General features: G+C 40.5%; 1 protein-coding gene across 1 annotated transcript in view; it reads left to right on the top strand.

Annotated features, from left to right (window-relative positions):
- Positions 1–18,236, top strand: part of ZNF488 (zinc finger protein 488) — a 20,747-nt gene extending 2,511 nt beyond the window's left edge. Inside the window, exons 2-4 of the mRNA XM_027672276.1 lie at positions 10,112–10,334; positions 14,152–14,380; positions 16,303–18,236. Coding sequence (XP_027528077.1) covers positions 10,119–10,334; positions 14,152–14,380; positions 16,303–17,471 — 1,614 coding nt within the window. The 5' untranslated portion in view covers positions 10,112–10,118 and the 3' untranslated portion in view covers positions 17,472–18,236. The remainder of the gene's footprint in view (positions 1–10,111; positions 10,335–14,151; positions 14,381–16,302) is intronic.
- The last annotated feature ends 3,131 nt before the right edge of the window (positions 18,237–21,367 follow it).

Below are 21,367 nucleotides of genomic sequence, written 5' to 3'. Positions count from 1 at the left end.
AAATGTGGGGGGTTTGTATGCTTTTTTTGTGTGTGTGAGAAAAGTAGAGGCATTTGTACATTTGCTTTCTGTTCTTTCCTGGTTGTTCCCTGTAAAATTCAAACTTCCTGTGATGTTTTGGGGCATTATGTCCATTGCTGAATAGTGAACAATGCCAGAGCAGCAAGAGCAGAAACCAGACCAAATATCGGAGTTGACCACCAGAACAGTTCAGGCCTGGAATATGAAATGCCTTGTGCAATGAACTGAAATATATCCATACAGTGTACTGCATGTACAGGTGTATAAGGAGCTGAAATTATGTTAATTCATAACATTTACAGTCTCATAATCCTTAATACTGGATGAAGAATTAGAACACGCTCCCTTTATCCTACAGAAACCCTCTTTTTTTAGGTCTTGGGCCTTGAAACCACAAGGGCAAAGTGGTGGATAAAGATACTGTTCTTCCATTAGACAGAACAGCTGTAGTCCAGTGAAGAGTCAGCCCTTCCCACAAAAATAAAGTCTTTGAAAGCCAGCAGACTACAGAGCTGTAGTAATCTCTTTATCCGCAGGTGGATTGCCTGATTTATGAATGATTTGTACAACCCAGTACCATCCAACAGGGTTCATTAGATCAGTTACAGTGCCAGACAGAAGCACTAATTCTGCCCCTGGGACCAACCCAACTGGAAAGGAATACTGACATTTTTTGAAACATGTACCCAGTCTGTCTGAACTACAGGTATTGCAGAAAATAAACTTATTTTATTCTTTCTAAATGATGCAACTTGGTATTACTGTTGCTCATTGTCCAATTTGAAACATCAAAAGCCCTCCTAGTGCTTGCACTGCATTTCTTGTATTCAAGCCCTGTGAGAGGTGGAACAGAGACCTGAATGAACCTGTTGTTTGTGTTCCACCAGATTGAAAACCTCCAGCTAAATCAAAGAAACCTTTGCATAGAACTATGCAGATATGGTTGCATCACACATCCCAACAAATCAGTATTAACCAGACTTTCCAGCTATGTGGGATATTCCATTCCTTTCCTACCTACCACATTTCTTACCATGGAAGACAGTGGCTGTAGAAATAGGGGTTCAATGTGGAAAGTCCTACAAATGTAAGGAAGTTTGGTGCTGAGCTGCCATTTGAAAGTCAGTGGGGGTAGGGTATGTGACTCTACTGGCACTTGATCAAATCTCATCTATTTTGTCATCAGGCTAGATGTGATGCTCAGGCTCAGGGATTTTGTTCCTGGACTTCAGGTAGGGACTGGAAATTGCATCCTTGTGGTGGTCTTGGACTTAAAGCACATCTGCTTTGGAGAGGCAACTCTGCATGTCTGTGGGGCAGCTACCATCCGTCAGGAGATAGCCCACTTCAACTTTCCCTATCCTCAGAGAAAATAAGAAGAAACTTGGAGGCTTTTATTTTAATATGCACTTCCTAATGGCTCCTGTATGTCACAAGACTTGCTTAAAGCACATGTGGAGTTAGAGGTGTTTACTCATTTTCAAGCAGGGAGTTTAGCTCTGTCTTATTCATTATTCCCACTGAAGTTTGAGAGATTGTTCATAATAAAAAGCTTTGGCAGTTTCATGATTCACTAGGCTGGGTATCCAGCCAAGATATAATGATGGTTCATCAAGAGCTGTCAGCTTACATTGCATGTACTGGGGATTTCAGATGATAGAAGACAATCTGAAGACCATAGAGCCTTAAAATAGTAAGAATTGGAGAACTGCTCCCTGAAGACATCATGACGATACAACAACAAAATGGTGAGCACCCATAAGACTGGAGGCCTCTGATTCACAATAAAACCTCAAAAAGGGCCCAGTTTCAGGAGGCTCAAAGTAGACACCAAGCTTTTCACCTTGAGCTGCCTCGTGATCATTTCAGAGGACGCCAGACAGTGGGTTTCCCTGTTCCTACTCATTATTTTAAAGGCTTGCCAGATTAGAGTTGTGCAGCTGCTGTACAGAAAAGTATGATGAAAGAAAGCTGGGGAAGCCTGGAATGCCAAGGAAAAATCATTTTCATGCATCAGGCTAGTTCAGTCCCAATTTTATTTCTCTGTCTTTAGATTAAGTTCATTTCTTCAGTCAACAAATTCCTCCTTGATGCTTATTGTTGTATTTTCTTCTGCTTCTTCCCAGATGCCTAGCTCAGGCAAGCTAGTCAGGCAAGCATGACTGAATTGTGCCAGGAGTACAGGGGATATGTTCAAATGAGCAGTACATAAGAGCTGTGAGGAACTGAGAGGTACTCACAATATGCCCCAGTTGTAGCCCTGGACAGCAAAACAAACAAACCAACCAACAAACAAACAAAATCAACACAACAAAAAACACACCACCAGTTTCCACAGGTTTTATTATAATTATCTCATTTACTTAATCCGTGCTAATTGGGCTGTTCTTAATGCATAGATGGGGCATGGCTGACTGGCAGGCAAGGATCCTCTTTGGATCAGCTGCCCTCTTTCTTCTATGCAGAATCACTGCTGGCATTCAAATTTGTGACCAATAAAAAGGTGAGGATGACAGAGCATACTCAATGCTTAGAAATTCAAAGTGTATTGTCTTATGGGCTCTTTCTCAAAGATGGACAGGTTGCTAAACTTGAGACTCAGAAATGAGTGACATATGATTAGTTTTCTTTCTTAAAATCAAGAGCAATTCTTTCCTTTCTAACATAATCCAAGATCTTTACATACTCTGCTTGGGATTTGATGTCTATCTGATGGGTAGCAAACCCCCAGATGGCTTTGTTCATCCCAAACAGGCTGGGAATGACAGCACATAGATGTATCTGCCTGTCCTCTCCATGAATGTTTGTAAAATTTTCTTAATGTGTGCAGGATTTTCAGCAGTAAAGGTACAAAGAAACCACTTCATGCTCAAAAGGAAACAGCTCCCAGTGCTGCATCCAGGCTGAAGCACATAAGCTCTGTCTTGCCATGGCAGTGATCTAAAAGAAATTACTTGTTTGGACTTTTCTTGCTTTTAAAGGACTTCTCAGCTTATAATTTAATTTAGGAAACAGGTTGTGATTTCTTTTAGGATTTGTTGTGTGGGTTCTGGAATTACTTATTTTACCTTTTAAAACAAAAATTCTCCAGTCTTTTGTTTGATTTCCCACCAGTATCTTTCAGTTTTAGTTTTGATTCTTCTCCTTTGCAGTTCACAGTTTAAATAAAAAAGTGAAGAAAACCTTCACAAGAAAAGCAATTGTATAAAACTCACAGATGGATTTTCTCACTTTTCTGTCTCTGATTCCCTTGAAATTTCCTTCATATGTTAAGAATCCTCAGTTCCTTATAACAACAGAGAATAATAAATACTGCAGACAGAACCACTCTCTCTGCATCAGCTCAATTCCTTTATTATCTGTAGTTTATTGTGCATGACACTGCATGTCTGATCATGGATTCCTCAGACCGACAGACCTATTGAAATCAAAGGCAGTTTTGGCAGCGGCCACAGGAGTGCATTGGCACAAAGTCACAGGTTATGCACTCCAGGGAAAATGCTGTCACACTTTTGAGCAGAAAGGAGTAAGTTAAAAGGTGAAGGAAATGATGGTTCCAGTATTTAATATTTCACCTTTTTTTTTTCTTTCAGTTTTGTTGACATGACAAGTGCAGAGGTATACCGTTTACATTAATCTGTGCTCTGGAAAAAGTCCTAGACTCTGGGATGATGCTTTCCAGGATTAAATACTTTAATTATTTTTTTTTTTTGGTAACTTCTGTGCCATTTTCTTTTCCACCTGCAGTAATTGCTTTGAAAGTGATATAACTATATGGAAATTAATCTACAGTTAGAATGGAATGTATTGGCAAAATAGAAAAAGCTACTGACATTTTTTAAAATCAAATTAATTTTAAGAGAAACAGTTTTTATTATCTTCTTCCATGTATGATTGTGAAGGGCTGAACTACCTTGTTTCTTTCACACTTGCATAGTTGATCATAATATTAAGCAAGGCTACCAGTGTCTTTATGGTCACCAAGAAGCTCCAAATGATGCCACAGTTCAACATTATCACTGTGGCAAGGAGAATCAGGTCAGATCCTCCGAAAATAGGATGTAGGTGAGTCCTTGCTAAAATTGGTCTTTCTACATTTGGGAATTTCCAGACATTTTTCAGAAGAGCTTGCAGTGACATCTGAAGGCCATACAGTAGAAAGTCAGGGATCTGAAAATTCCTTTCTCTCTTTTTCTCTCTAGAAACATGTTTTTCTCGTGAGGTGCGGGAGCTACGTAAACATTTTTCAGGGAGGCAGGAGTGGTAATCTTATGTAGTTAATGGGATAATATACAAGTGCTAGGAAATAGGGAGAGAGGAGGAGAAGGCTATCTGCAGAGCTCCAGCTTGGAAGAACACTTAGGAAACCAAAAGATGACTAACAATTTGTGTGCTACTCTGGAAGCAAGCAGGCTGGGAGCACTTGCTGTGAGCACCATCTATTTCATGTGCTTTTTGATGGAACATCCACAATTGCATAATCCATAAGGAGTTGCCTGCCTATAGGTGCTTGTTCTTTGACAGATCTGTCACACTTCTCAGAAATCAAGATGCAAAATCCATCACTCAGGGACATGGTATATGTGTCTCAAATACTCTCTGGGGGATGAAGAGTCCATTAAACAGCAAGTCCCTAAACTCATCCATATGAAGAATTCACATCTGTGACAGATAGAATATGGAGAGTACCCATCGTCCAACAGGTGATCTGAGTCTAATGTGCTGGTAAAGCACTATAAATATTAATTTTATTTCACCCTCTCAGAGACATCTGTGGGTGAGCCCAGAGGGACAGGATCTGCTTATGCAGAACATGAGTGAGAATTGCAGGCTTATGTTGTATGAGTGGGATCATGTCTCTGGGAAGCAATGGCACTCCCAGCATTGGCACTTTGAGGCAAGCATATCATTGCCTGCATGATACAGAGTTGAAGATATGACCTTCACAATGAAGCCTATAACAGAGTCCTGTGAGTTTGCTACAAAGTAGAAGAAGAGTGAATTAGTTATATGTAAACAGCTAGTGAATCTGTAAGAAGTGAAAGCACAGCAGAATTACTGCTCCTCAGAGGAGGTAACCAAAGTACGGAAATCAGTAACATAAGAGAAGAGTAATCAGTTGACTGAAGTCTTGGAGATTCTCTGTTATGATAATTTCTCCATTCTTTGCTCCCTGGAAAGAATACGAGAAATTCACCTACTTCAGCCTGTCAAAGAAAAATGCCAGGCATTCTAGTATACCTTCTCAATTTCTCATGATGACTCCATTTGTAGATTTTTAATGACTTTCCTTAGACTATGAAGACTGTTGGCAAAGATGTGAGATTTGTATTGAGACCAGATTTGTAATTAAACAAGAGCTCAAGTACTGGGTTCATGGTTTGGTGTAGAATGCTCATTCAGATTCAAGTATGAGGTTCCTGAAAACTAAGGAAAGTTGCAAAAAAACCTCCCAAGCATCTTGGCTGTGGCTGAAGTTTTTGCTTTAGATTATAACCAAATGAAAAGCATGTACTTCCATCCAAATTGAGAGGTATTTGAGATTTATATTCTGGCCTACTTACACATGATCTTTCTTTGTTCTAGCTCATTTCTGTCATCTGTTTTGAGTGCTGCATGCCTTGCTCCTCTTCTAAGATACCTGTTGGTGCTTTCAAGGTATGAGGTTGCATTGACTGCTATGCAGCTGCCTTCTGCACTGGCAAGTGCCATAGTGTAGTCACACACCTGCTGACCCTCTCTGAGAATCCAGCCGATGCCCTCTGGCAGCAATGGGATCTGACTTTGCACACAGCTGTCTCTGGGTTTGCAATAAATGGTGGCAGGACTGAAAAGAGCAGAACTGATTAGGGCTCTGGGCAACCTCATGCCCATACTCTGTTGAGATTTGTTTCTGTAAAGTGTCAATGAGTATTTGACTGGAATTACTGGGGGAAGAACACTATGTGGATTTAGACTTGGGATACTGCTAAACTTTCCTGAGCTTTGCTAAAAAGGCACCTCTGTGCACATTTTCCAGACACCACCATCCTCAAAGTCATGGGACAAAGGTAAAATCTGTGTTAGTAAACTTTCTTTAAAAGTGTCACACAGTCTGATAAGTTTCTTTAACAGCAACAGCCATTAAAAAGTCATCTTGAAATGTAATTTTAAAAAGTCTGCAGTGTAGAAATGCATTACCTAGGTTGTCTGTGGGTACCCTCTTTTATGCTGCAGCTTCTGAATTCCACACTCCAGCCACAGTATTGCTGTGATGCCAGTAAAGCTTTTATAGCTTTATACCTCTTACTCCTGTTGTCCATGGTCCTTTTATTTCCTTCAGCTCATCTGTTCTGGTTTGCTTTACTCCATCAGAGTTCAGAAAGTAAATCAATTAAATTTGTTTCTCTCCTCTGAAATCATGTTTCAAAACTCAGTCTTTACTTTTGAGGAAGTCAGTAATTCAGTTCTCCATGATAAGGCCTGCAGCTACCCAAGAACTCCCTACCACTGCTCACCTTTACAGGAGGCAGGACTTGTTCCAGTATTGTCCTGTGGATGAATCTCCACTTTGGAATGAAGACCTCTGAGCAAGGACAGGTCAGAAAGCCCACAGGACGCAGCACAACCCTTTGCAGAGGTAGCAGCTCATTTTTGAAAGTAGTACAGTCGTGTGTTCACTCTTGTCCCTCAGCTGCTGGACTTGCCTCTGTAGCAGAAGCTGAAATCTAGTTGGTACAGAGGGAAGAGCTTTCTTAATGCTCTTTGAAGACTGTAGAAAAAAAGGTTCACCCTTTTTCTTAATAATATTGCTGAGTATCCACACTCTCCACTCTGAGTATAAGCAGCACATCTTCACCCTCCCTTCTCTTTTTCAAAAAGTCAGCACTGTAAATTTAAATTACTCTCCCTACCTGACATAACCCTGACCAGACCCTATAAAACCCAGTACCCGTGGAGGCACCTAACCTCCTGTTTGAGCAGAGGGTGGCAGAGAGAATGACCCACTCACGAGAGAAATGAATCATGCCTGACAGAGTGCTCAGCAGCTGCGGCAATACCACACACCAACAGCACCAGGGACTGTGGGATGTCCTGTGTTGCTTTGTCTCGCGACACTGTGTTATACTGAGATCTGTCACTAGATGGTGCCTTCGACAAATGATTGGAAAGATTGATCTTCCCATGCGGAAAGCTTTTGGCCCAAGGCTGACCTTAACAATTCCATTTGCTGTGTAATCCTTTCCATGACTTTTCACAAAGTTGACCCTTCTGTGCAGGAGTTGAGTTCCGTGCTTCCACAGCTGCTAAAGTGGCACTTTGAGTCTTTGGCATTTATGCCTGTAGATTTGGGGGATTTTTTTTTCTTTTTTCTGAACACAGATTAAGTTAACAAGTCACTTAGAAAAAAGCAAACTTTAATGCCGTACTGAGTTTGAGGGGTGCATAGAGGAGGTATGTTAGAAAGTATCTGATAATCCATATTAACCTGCATTTCCCATATACCATCAATCTAGGTAATTAAATGGAACTGAAGACATGCACGTATTGGTTTATTTGCTGGAGAATAACTATTGATTTATTGCCCCATGGCCATTTACCTTTGCCATAGGGCAGTGCTTCTAATGAAGCTTTCCTTCCCCTCCCCTATGAGGCAGGCAGAGACTCCTGTGTCCAGGGGATTAGTGTGTGCCCATCCTTTTGGGTGTGTGGAAACCCATGCGTATTCAGGATTTGGGGCAGGGCAGTGGGCAGCACAGCAAGCAGCACACACCTTGTTGGGAACTGTTGACACCTTCGCCAAGGAACTCAGAAGAAATGTTAGGGTTGGAGGTGTGGGCTGTGGATGTGCTTTTCGAGCTGATGGTTGCAGACCTATCTGGCAGGTAACAGTGCTAGAGCGTGTCGTACCCCTTGGTCAATCTTTTTTTTTGGGGTGCGGATTGCGTTAGGAATCACTAGGTGGTGCTGTTACACATCAATCTTACAGCTTCCCGTGGTATCCGCACATTTTCAGTCTTTGGAGAAATGGTTCTTGTTACGGTTGGGTTTACGGTAACTCTCTGAGAAGCTGCTGGAGTAGAGAAAGGGAGGAAGCAGGAGTAGCTGGCTGGGAGGGAGTGTAGCTTCTTTAAACCCTCATATATGTGCTTGGGCTGAGATTCTGGAGGAAAAAACTGACTGCACACAGGTAGCATGCATCCTCTTCCTGTGAGAAGTGTGTGTGCTTAAATCCAGTGTCCTTCCTCATTGAAAGCTTCATTTTGAGGGCCCTGGATTTCTGTTTCCCCTGGATTGAAACAGTGTGTCAAAGTACAGCACTATCTTAGTTTACATGAAAAAATTCAGATGAATTTCATGGAAAGCGAAATCTTAGTAAGAGGTGTTGCCTTCTAGGGTCATGAGTGGATAAGTAAAATAATGTCAGAAGAGATTAGGAATTTACTGAATGTGAATTCTTTGGAAAATGAACTGGCTCAGGTTACAATTTGTTTCTAAACTTATTTAGAGAGACTTTTAAGCATTTTAGATATCAAATTTAATTTCTGATTGGTTTGAAACTTTTATTTTTGGTATTATTTTAAACAAATATGCCTTGACTGTTTACATTTATTCATTGACATATTTTAAATGGAAACAACCACATACATATGAATACATTGTATTGATTTAGGTAGATTCCATATATTCTACAAATGTACACATATATCCATCATTTTCTTCTCACAGCAGTAGTAACTTTAGGAAACGATTGGGAAACCAGGAAGTGAAACTTACCATTAAAAGAAAGCAGAAACCCAGTCTATCCTTCTCTTAGTGACTAATCCCTGGCAAGCCACCTGTTATATCCCACTCTTTGCCTTGGTCATCTGGTTTAGGCCTTTATCCTTCAGATGTTTACTACATTCTGAATATGTGACAATGTATTTTAATATTTTTAGGGTAAGATCTTAAACCTTGCCTACAAGGAAAAAATTATAATGAATTAACTACACTGAATTAGAAATTGATTTAGTTAAATCAGTGGAACTCTCCTGAGCACTTTATACCACTTCACTTTAAGCAGTGAGTCAGTGAGTAACAAATCAATTCTGATGTCAGAGAGTGAGAAAGATTAGACTAGATCTTCAGCCCTTCTATCTCAGTATTTATTAGGCTAAGGCGTCTTCAGGGCTTGTTGCTGTTCTCTTTAATTTTCTCTGCCTAATGGACCTGATCCAGCTCTTGATGGCATAAATGAGGGGTTTTCCATGACCTCCAGCTGGGAGCTGGAGATGGCAATATCTTTATTAAAAACCTAAAGAAGACAGATAACCTTAGAAAGACAGATAACTCAAACCTGCCTCCTCACTTCATCCTGAGTTCACAGATCGTGGCTCTTATTGCAGAACTTGCCTCTGCACTGAAAAATATTCTACATTCAGGGCAGGAAAATTCATCCTCCTCTAGCATTGTGCTAAAAGTATTGCTATGCAAAGAGTCATAATCTGATTTGATTTTCTCAACAACAGCTGATAACATATTTTGAGATATAAAAATATTTTTCAGCCATCTCCACAGATTTTGTGCATTGGATAGACTTGGGACTTATTTCTAGTTTTGTGTCAGCTTAACCAGAAACTAGACTGATGTTGCACTCAAATAAAAAAGCACAGCTTTTTAAAAATGTATTCCAGAAAGTGCTTGCTTTTTTTATTGCCTTTCTCCTTCTCTACCTTTCTTCACACCTCTACAAACTATTAATAATTAAGAAGGATATATGAGAATATGCTGAACAAGAATATGCTGAGTTCTACTCACTGAAAATTCTCCTTACTCTTCCCAAAGCGTCTTATTTCTGGCTGTAGAGAGTAGCAGTTGAACTCTTGGAGTGTCTGTCTGTTCCAGGAAGAGTAACTCACTTGTTTACAAACCTAAGATTTTGGTTTAGTGCAAAGTAATCTTTCTCTTTCTAAACTGGATGTTGTAATGCTGTAAACTCTGTAACCAACAATGTCTTGGCATGCTCTTACAATTCACCTATAGTCCTTGAAGTCTCTGTATTGTAAGTAGTGATGCCCCCTTCCACTTCCATCTCTATTCCAAGTGTGATTTTTTGTGTATTCTATAGGTTTATAATGGAACTTACATCTTTGCCTAAATTCCTTTGGACAAGTGACAACAAGCTTCTGCATCACCATTTTCCGGACGTATTGGCTACTGTTCATACCACACAAGACATTCCTGAAGAAGTTGTTTTTGGACCATGCATGCTCCAGAACACCCTGCTGGACACTGTAGCTTTTATTGCTCTCAAGTGTTCTGATAGACGGAACATCCACTATGTATTTAAGGTATGAGAAAACAGTGTTTAATGTCAGTCATATAAAAAAGAGCTACACCATCCCTGAGAAGGTAACTTTGCAAGGGGTAGGTTTTTTGTTTTGTTCAGTATGAGTAACAGCTCCTTTAGAGGGGAGAAGTAGTCAATGCATTTCTGATTTGTGAGCTGTAGATTAGAGGGACCTCAGTGAAAACTGTTTCCTTTGCAGGAAGAATACGAAGTTCCACTTCTATGCTGACGATTGATGATCTGCTTCAGCGCTGGTGTGGACTAGGAGGGGAGAGGGACAAATAGTTTAGAAACCTCACACTCAGGTTTTATCCTTACAAAGGACAAAGGATATTTATCAGGTGTGACAGCCCTGTGAGAACAGAGAGGGAAGACTGTGGCATTGCACCGATTCATGCAGGTGCTGGATTCACAGCATTTATTGACAGATCCAAGCAAGTGCTAATACAGTTTGCTCAGTTATCCATAAAAGTGAAACCACCATGGCAGTTGAGCAACAAGTCCACACAGTCTTCAGGCAGCCACAACTTACTGCTGTTAGTACATGGACCTCCTAAAGTTAGCTTAGATACGTATGTCTGTTTTAGAGCTACACTTCTCAATCGCTGTAGAAAAGGCAGAAACCCCAGGATTGTGATGGAGCGTTAACTTTCTAACTTCAATTACCAAAATTTTTTTGTTCCATAGCTACCATTTATCATAACATTTTCATTTGAGCAATGCATATTTCATGCTGGCCTGTTACCCTGGCTTTCTGGGTCTTGGAGTGCCTTTCAGTCACCATTGGTCTAGATGAAGATGGAGAAGTAGTGTTTTACAGTGTGAGGAAAGCCAATTTCCCACATTCCATGGCATGGATGGATCTGGGGGAGATCCAGGTTCACTTAAGATTTCTCTGCTCTGGAGGAGAGAAATCCCAGGGTGTATGTGTAATATGGAAGATACAGTTGTTGGGAGATACCTGTTTTACACTTCTGCTTCAAACAGTAAGAAAGAGAGTAAAAGGCTTCAGGGTTTATCTGACTGTTTTGAGTCTGGCACAAGTTTGCTTTCTTGGACAGTGTTATTAGCACTCCAGGAGATCGACAAACTCTTTGGAGAGAAACCTGTCCTGAAATGAGGCTTTATTTATGGAATATGTCAGTATTTCTCCTGGGAGTTTTGAATTACTGTAGACTCAAGAAAGAGCCTCAAAGGGTTTCTACATTGGAAGAGCCCTCTGGAGAGATGGCTTTAGTGTTTTTCTACACTTGAGCTAAGTAATTGCTATGCAGCAATGAAATTGGATGCCTGAGTTGGCTCAGATCTCTGTCTTCTGGCAGTAAATACATGGAATTCTGTGCAAGTAGCTGTTTCAGATGCAATCGGTAGTCCCATATCCTGTTAACTACTCATAATTAAAAGTAAACCTTCCAGAAATCAGGAACTACTGTTAAGCTCCTTACTCTGAGTAGTCAATTAATTAACAATTCAATAATTATACTTTGATGTTATCATGGCACTGAAATGCAGAACAAGAAATGGGTTTTGCTCTGCTGGCTGTAATACAAACAGAATACACACAGGAATAATTTGGCAAGAATTTGGGAATATTATTTCTAACAATGGTTCCTCATCTTCGGCTTTTTTGTTTAGACCAAAAGGGAGCCCCATAATTTTTCTCTCATCCACTTGGAGACCTTAATTTGAACTCCTTGGCCCAATTTATACACTTGGGCAAAGCAAATGCCTTGGCAACCCTTGGCACAGGTAGTTCTTTCCAGCTGAGTTCCTCTACCCCTTACAGCTTCTCGTGGGTTTCAAGGAAGAGTCATATTCTCTCCCTTCTCCTCCAGCCTCTCCCAAGGAAGCCGCGTTGCTTCCATAGCCCAGCTGTGATTGAGCCTGTTGGGCTGTGAAGCCCTTTCCTCCTATATGGGTGCAAAGGATTCATCTGAGGGATTGCCATCTCCAGAATAGGGTGGACTTGCTGGGTTTATAGAGACTCTAAACACATGGAAAAACTAATGCTGGTGTGTGCTTCTATTTGGCAGCACCCAGATCTTATCTTATGTCTGGTACTCCTCCACACCTTCTTTAGGCTCACTCAGCTCTTTCCCTGGAGTCCTGGTTCCTGGAGGAGCTGTGCTCCCTTTGACTTTGCTTAGAGCGCTGGGTGGCTGCTCAGTATTTCTGGAACACAGCAACTAAAATATGACAGCCTCTGTCATAGCTATTAGTTACAACCACTGTGTGTGGGTGGGTGTTCTTGTGTCACTGTCAGACACTTGTATTTCTCAATCATTGTTAATTACCATGGCATTTAGAGAGAACCAGTTACAGGCCATTCTAATTTATTTTCTCCCTTATACTAATTAGCTCTCATGCTGATGGTCCCTTAATGTTTCATTCTTGTATCCAAGCTACTAATGTGATCGTACTTTTCATGGTAGGGAATAGTCAGTTAAAACCAGAGAAATAATTAGCCAAAATACTGGTTTTGATACCAAACACCACTGAATGACTGCCCTGCAATTAGTGGAAAACAAAGAGCTATACATTGCTTGGGGTGAAATTTAGATCATAGTTGTCATTAGACATTTTTCATTTTCAAACTTTTTCCTTTCTAAACAATGACTTAATGCTTCAAAAATTAGTTGAGGCTTTTTATGCATGTAAATGCTGCCCTTGATCGCCCTGTGTTTCAGCCTTCAAGCTATGAAAATCTTCCCCATCTTTCAAATACTGCAGAGGGCATAGATCTGCTGTGGTAAACAGCAAGGAAAAACCTATAAAGAAATAAATCAGTGCCTATTCAGTGTAATAAACTAAGATGGGAGTCACACTGAAAGAGGAAGACCAAGCCAAATGTTTTGTAGTTATATTATGTCCAGAGCATAGTCAACTTGTGACTAAATGACTCAGGAGTCCTGTGGATAAAAGTTTATATGTGACTGAGTACTACACTTTAATATACACACAGAATGGAACTTTAAATAGCAGACTTAATATTATTTTTTAAACTTTTTTGTGCCTGACCTTACAACCTAAGAAATTATTTAATGAAGAATACTGATCTGATGAGCTTTTATCTGTTTAGAAACCTTGAAATGAATTTAATTATTTATCAAAGGTAAGAATAGGAATATCTAATTTTGTTTCTTAGAAAGGAAAGAGATCTTAGTTATATTTATCAAAATCTATGTTTTTATGTAATCTAGCCAAACAGATATGCAGATGTTGTCTACTTGGGGTGTTGAATCGAATAACCAAGGTTATTCTTATACCTCCTGATCCATATCCTCTTATGTCAGTGAAAAACTCCACATGCATCTCCCAAGAGTGTGTGTTCATTTCCAGTCTCTCACTGCATTGATCCAGGGGTCTGCACATCTCTCATCCCCGCAGGCCACAGCACCCTGACTCGTATCCCATTTTCCCATGGGACTGAGACCCCTTCTTTACCTCTGTGATCTACACCTGGCACTGTCTCATGGGATAACCTGCAAAGGACAGAGAACATCATCCTTGCCATGAGTGGGCCAGAGACTGACCAACATACCAGGCCTGGCATTGCCATGAGATGTTACACATGAACATTGGTGTCTCCTTCTCCTTCCCATGCAGCTGTATTCCCAGAGTTCTTAGCGTTCACATAGGGGAAGCCTTTTCCCTATGATGAGTTTGGATTTGCTGACATTGGTGTATGTATTGGGCTCACAGCTTTGTCATATTTGCTCAATATAAGGCAGAAAACAGGCTTTGTTCTCGAATGTGATGGAAATCTTACTCTGGCTCTCAAGACCTGTAACTTCCCTTTTATGTGTCCTGTCTCACAGGTAGATGTTACGTCTGTGCACAGTCCCACAGGACTGCCTTGGATGAGACTTGTACAAGCAGCTGCCAATAGCAAGGAGCAGAACTTGGAAGCTTACTTGGAAAACAGCCAGTTATATTATCGCTCTACCAGGAAAATCAATAAAAACGAGGAGTTGCTTGTCTGGTATGATGAGGAGCTTTCCAGCCTCTTGGGTTTCAATGAGATAAAACCTCAGAGTCCCCAGAATGGTAAGTACCAAATTGCTGACTGCAGGGGTCACTGAGGACAGAAGATGAATCTACAACTTCTTTAGTATGCGGTTGTTTTGTAATAAGAGAAATAAAACCTGTCTAAATCCTTAGCTGGTCAGCTAAGAGAAGAGACCTCTGCTTTGGGGATTGAGCTGGAGGCATAGAGCAAGAACAAATTTGCAGTTCTCAATGCCATTTTCATTGCTACTTTCTAGCAGAGGATGGTGCACTAGGGAGTCATGCTGAAATTTTTGAGCTATGTAATGGAAACCAGTGCACCTGACTAACTTGGAATCCTAAAAGTCTAAATTATCAATTGGAAATACACCTTTTTTAGCTCATTGAGGAATCAGGTATAGGCCAGTGTTCAGCTTTAATCTTGTAAATGACCAGGGCTATAAAAATACATAACAAACCTGACAGTACTGCATACAGCAGTCTGCCTATATGGTGTGGGACACAGTGGGAAGGAGGAAAAGAGCTTGAGTTTGTTTCTAAGATGTTGGTGAAAATTCGTTGCTCCAAAAGAAGTTGACCTGGCAGTTGTTGAAAAAATAAACATTTACATTACGTAGACACCAAGAAAATCAGTCAGGTCCATGCCGAGTCTGACTACAGCTGTCATGTGCTCCAAACTTTATCTAGTTAGATTGCCCTTTCTACATTCCCTGTAGTTGATTTGTAGAGGTTGGTTAGTGAAGGTGTAGGCTGGTAAAGGTATGAATTGGCAAATTTATATGATAATGTGCTTTTCTGTAAATTAATATTAAATTAATACAGGCACATTCATAGCAAGAACTCACTAAATAATTCTAGCTGATTTCAGTGTATTCTGTTAGCTTCTGCATAGACACACACTGTCAGCCCTTTGGATTCACCAGGGAAAAGTGTTATCTGCACGAGAAACTTTAAACTAGCAGATGTAATGTTCCACCCAATTCAGCAGCCTTATTTTCTTATAGAAAGTTCAGTTTCTGTAATTTGGAAAGTGATCTGAGCTGTGCTGAGCCCAAAATTAGGAATTTGTAGTACTACCTAACCAATCTATGAACTTTCCTATGTATCCGAGGCCTCAGGTGCTCTGGCATCATTTGCATTTAAAAATTGCTGTGTGTTGTGAAATAACATAGCATGGACATAGTTTGCAAAGGTTAAGATGTACCGTATGTGTCTTGGTTGCTGAATTATGTATCATCTGTTCATGGCAATCAATCCTCCCAGTGAACCCGAGATGCAGTAGGTCTGAAGGCCAGAAGGAGACAGTGTTCCCTATTCCTCCTGCACATCACTGGCATTGTTTCACTTTGAACATTACTTTTTGTGCCACAGATGCCTGTGCCTTAAGGCATATAACAGCTTGCCAAATGAGGATGAGTAAAGGCTTCAGGCTAAGGTCAGATGATCTGTGAATGGTATTAAACTTCCAGAGTATCCTAAAAATAGAGGCTCACGTCAAAATCTTTGAATACAGGTCTAAAACACATTATTGCTTGGATATATAGAGTTTAACATTCATCCTTTATATTAAAGCCAATGACTTAGTTAAGAAATATAGACCCAAATCTTGGTTCAGACTTCAAATCATCATAAAGTCTATATGGTTTTATCCAGGTCACTGTGTACTGGCCATTTTATTTAATTTTATTAAATATAATTATATTTTATGTAATACAGTCCTGGCTTGAGAGTCTAAAGGAAAGCATTTTTGCAAGTAGCACATGGAGGCAAATAAGAGGGAACCATTTTGTATAGCAGGAAGGGACCTGATTCTGCACTGGCATTAGCTTTACCATGTGTTATCTTGTATGACGCAAGAGATGTTTCTGATTTTTTTGTTTGTGTCAATGACAGGGTCAGTATCTGCATTCATCCATGATTCCGCCTTTGCAAAACTCATCATTTGTTGTCTCTTTCTGCAGAGTTGAGATGCCAAGAATGCGACCGAGTCTTTAAATGTGAGCATTCCTACCTGTCCCATGTCCGTTTCCTCTGTGTCCCAGAGAAGAGTGCCCTGCTGTGGAGAAACTTCCAGAACCCTAGGACTGAAAAGAGCAACTTAGCTGAGCAGACCACAAATTTCCATAGTCTGGCAAGGGATCTAGAAGTCAAAATGGCAGCTTGTAAAGATGATGCACATGCTCTTGTTGGAGAAAGGAGAGCAAAATCTGAAGAGGCTGAGAACAACAGGAGCAGGAAAACAGTGTTGTTGGAGAAAACCAATAATTTGACTGAGGAACGTAACTGTGGGGGCAAGGAAGAGGTTGGAGGAGAGCATGCATTGGCTGGTTCTTTCTGGAAGCTTAGTTCAGGGAGGCAGTCAGCTAGGAAGGATGTTTTAGAGCAGAAGCAGAGTGCTTTCACTGAGGTCAGGAGGATGAAGGAGAAGACGAGGAATGAGAAACTGAAGGAGCCAGAGCAGGAGGATGGCACGGTCCCAGGTGGTAAAGAGCAGGTATCAAAGGAAGTGTTGGTGAACTCCTCTGGTAGTGCATTCTCCTTTGTTTGGCCCACCAGAGCTCGAGGAGAACAGAAAAGTGCTTTCAGCAAACCCAGTAAGCGTCTAACAGAGAGAGCTGCAATAAATTCTTCTCATCCCATGAGTGAGTCAGCAAAGAGCCTGGGGGAGCTGTCTGGCTTCATTGCCACCACAGACATCATGTGCTGCAGCACTCTTCTCAATTCCAAGTTCTTTGTCAGTGATTTGTGTAATGCTCAGATGCTGCAGACAAGCATCACTCGGAGCAATGTTTTCCCATATACCTCAGAACCGTGGCCCAAACAAGCAGGAGGACAGTTACAAAACACAACCACCACTTCTTCTTCCTCCTCCTCCTCTTCCTTGACTCTTCTTCCCCCCACCTTCACATCCTTTGGAGTGGCTGCCCAGAACTGGTGTGCCAAATGCAACCTGTCCTTTCGCATGACATCTGATTTAGTCTTCCACATGCGGTCACATCACAAAAAAGAATACTCCTCAACTGAATCCCAGTGCAAGAGGAGACGAGAGGAGAAGCTAACATGTCCCATTTGTCATGAGTACTTCCGAGAACGCCATCATTTATCCCGGCACATGACTTCTCATAATTAGAGCTGTGCAGACAGATGTCACCAAGGGACTGGGCAGGTTGGATAAAGAAGGGAATCATTGTTCACTTATACAGATTTCTTTTTGAGTTTACATTAATTTCTTACAGGAAATCACTGTTTACAATAATTTATAATAGATGCTTTGCAAAAAAATTATAAAATGTTTACAAGAATATGAGTGGCTTGTAAGTTTTGAAAACTCAACCTAGCCCTTGTCAACCTATTTTTGAGGAAATAAAATAGTGAAATGAATGCGCATGCAGTGTTAATTTGCAGAGTAGGGAACAAAATTATAGTTTTGCAAACAGAGTTTTCTTTGCTTATATTTGATTTGCTGGTGTCTGTGTAGTACAATGTAAATACAGAAGTAACAACCACCTCATTGAATGAGGAACTTTTGAGCACTAAAAAAATCAGAGCTTATATGCTAAGAGAAAAGAAATTACTATTTCTAGCAGTGTTGGTGGACTCTTACTCCTTTATGTTAGCTGAATCAGCTCTCTTACCAGATTTGTGAGCTAAAAACTTATATCTCACTATCTCCTTGGCTTTGAAAGGAACCTGAAGTTAAGACTAACTGAAATCTGTGATCGTCAACAACTGACCCGCAGACTGCCAAAGAGGATGTGACTTATAAAGCAGCATATCAGAGTTCTGTTCTAAGCTCTACTGCTTTTGAAATATCTTTTACAAAGTCAAATCAGCCTGGATCTGTATTATAATGTGACCTGTTGTCAACATTATTGTGTAGACAGGAAGTGAAATTTCTACCCTGAGATGTGCTTGCAAGGTCTGTGTGACTTTAGCAGGCATATAGATCTGACGGGGGTAGAGTTTAGCCTGTGATTTTCAGGTTTTGGATATACCAAAGGAAGCAACTAGGGTATTTGAGTTACAATTAACTACTGATAGATAGAATCTGCACACTAATTGCGGATGATAGGATCTATTTTGCTAACAGGTGGAATATGAATGGCCTTCACAAAATGACACAGCCATATAGGAATTTTATTGCATTAGATCAGCTTGTCTGTCCTCTGGTTTCCACATGGGCCAATTCCAGCTTTTTTAAAAAGAAAGTGCCAAATTCTTTCTATTGCCTCTCCATGAGATTTGAGCTTTGCTTAGTCCCAGAAGCAGATGAGTTTATACTGCTCTGGGTGGGAAGAAGCATTGTCTATTGTTACTGCAGCCAGCTAATTAGCCTTTCATTACTTTTTAAATCCATTTAGGGGCTTGCTCTTGATAGCTTATGACAATGTGTTCCTGAAGCAATAACTTCTCTCTCTCTTGCATAGCATTTTTTCAGGTTGTCTGGTGTTTTTGTGGCCTGTCTCTGAGCCTCATCTGGTTCATCAAGGGCTATTACTCACTTCCAGGCAAAGAATGATCAGAAACCATTCATTTTCCAGCTAAGACTAAAGGACATTGCAATATTCTCTTTATGTTCCACCATACTGATGATATACTCCAGTGTTTGTCTGCTGCACACTGGACAGAATTTTGAGTTCCCATGACAATGCCTAGTCTGATAATGCAAGTATCAGCACATAAACACATCTGAGCAATAAAAGAGAGCCTGAGAGTCTTAGGCTGTCAGTTGGAACCAACATATTATACTCATTGTCACCTCTTGGGAGATTTCTGTAAGTCATGAGATTGTATTCTTCCCAATGCATTGCTGTTGAACATTAATACATGGTTGTTTCCTGTTAATGTAAACATTTGACTTATTGCAGGCCAACGTTTTTGCAACATAAAGGGATAAAACTGTTACATTGTGCCTTTGAGTTCAGAAGACATAAATTGAGACTTGAGTTCTGGTTGGATTATAACACAGCTTTCCAAGGTCAGTGGTGGAAGCTCTTTCACTGGAGTCATTAAAAACCAAAATGAACAAAGACTTTGAAACATAGAGCACAGGGAACAACCTTGCATTGAGTAGGGGAGGGATGGTGTGGTTTCCTCTTAATCTTTCCATCTCTACTTTGTGTCCAATAGCATTTACTGTGTAAGGAATGTATTTATGGCAAGGTTTAATGGGCCAAATTTCACTCCATCTGGTTTTACCTGAGTGCCAGCCACTTTACTGTGAAGTCAGTGTCCATAAAGTGTAATGAAGGACTCCATGGTGTAACTGCATTCATCTGTGGTCAGGGTTATATTTCCTATTAGTAGTTTAGGCCAGATTGTGATCTCATTTATTCCAGTGTAAATGCAGAATAAATCCATGTTGCTACTTCTGATTTACATTAATTACTTTAAGATCAAACTGGTCCAGTATAAATAAGACTAAAAATTTTTTGGTACCATTGCTGCAAAATGTTCTCTTCTGTACTTACTGAAAGATGCCATGTTTTATTAACATTCTTAAACCTAGTTTCAGATTTCTTCTGGAAAAAGATGGGTCCAGCTGTACAGTGCTCCCCAGTATTATTTTGGCGCATCACTTCAACATTACCCTGCTACAAGGGCCTATTTTTCCAGTGCATTACACCTGGTGTATTGTTTACATCAGAATGAAGCACTACCAAATCTAACTGGTTACATGGTTTTGCTGATTTTGTGTTGGTACAACTGATCTGGAGAAAGTGTGGAAAATCAAGCACTGATAAACAGCTGCTAAATCTCAAAACCTTCTGATGGTGTGTTAGACCTGCCTCCTTAGAGTGCTCACCGGTAATCAAACTTCTTCACTCTGCTTATGGTATGAGGCTTAAGCAAGCAGCAAGGTTGGGGGAGAGATACAGCTTTCCTTTATGTCACTGATTTGTTCTCTCTAGGAAAAAAAAAGTGTAAGAACTCTTTCCAGTTTCCTTGTAGGCGTATCTCAGCCACAGCAACTTACATACTGTGATGACAAGCAATCTATGAATGTCTTCTGTGCACAGAAAGGCAAGGGAACCAGTTATGAAAAGTGGCAGAGCTGATTCAAAAGGCAAAAATGAAGAGGAGAGGTTTTTAATCAGCTTTATTTCTGGTACTTTGCTCACCTCCTCCAGTGGCAGCAGCAGTGCAGTTTGGTCCTGGCGTGTAAATACTGAGGATTTTCCTCTTGTAACATGGGAATCACACTGAAGGCAACTGTGTGCAATATTACCCTTGTTCCTTTGGAGGTGGCCATTGGCATAAAAATTGAGTGAACAGATTGCTTCTTATTCTGGGCAGAAGTGCTTTGTAGACTAAGACTTATTTACACACACAACCAACCAATATGACATCTTGTCACCTGCTGCATCTGTGCTGATATCAGGGCAAACCCACATAGGTGCCAACAGAAGCAGAACTTGGTATGTGTTAAACGAGCTCGTGTGTAAAGCTCCTTGTGCAGGCATGGTGAATGTCTTTTATGTGTCTCAAGTTTAACTGAGTGTCTCATCTAAGCTGGGTTACATAAACCAGGGGGCTTGTCCAAAATTTTTGCAGATTTTATGTCTTTAAATGAAAATATTCGTATTAAAGCTGAGTGAACCAAGTATTGCACAGGCAGAGGGAAGCCTAACGAGACAAAGAAAAACAAACTTCCTATAATTGAGTCATGCTGGAAGCTTATTTCCCCTTATGTCTAGAAGTCTGAAAATTTAAATTGGTGCAGATGAAATCCTGCTGGAAGGAAAGGACTCCGCTAGAGCAGGCGGTTTGTGAAGAAATGAAGGGACTTAAGGAATTCATGAAGGACTCCATTCTATCCCAGTGAAATACTGTGATTTTACAGCAGAGATCTCTGTCTTTTCTACAAGTAGAAATGCTAGGAAGAAAAAAAGGATTTTGTTTTCAAAACAGGAGGAGACAAGCTGACTGGTTCTTTTCCTGTCTTTGCTAGCAACTGCCTGTTCATTTTGATCAAACCACTGTTTCTCATGACATCTGTTTCTGGATCAGTGAAAAAGGACACAA

The sequence above is a fragment of the Neopelma chrysocephalum genome, unplaced genomic scaffold (genome assembly GCF_003984885.1).
Source record: "Neopelma chrysocephalum unplaced genomic scaffold, ASM398488v2 Primary Assembly neopelma1_97390, whole genome shotgun sequence".
Lineage (NCBI taxonomy): Eukaryota > Metazoa > Chordata > Aves > Passeriformes > Pipridae > Neopelma > Neopelma chrysocephalum.
The sequence above is the reverse complement of the archived record's forward strand: the minus strand, read 5'-3'. Positions and strand labels throughout refer to the sequence as shown.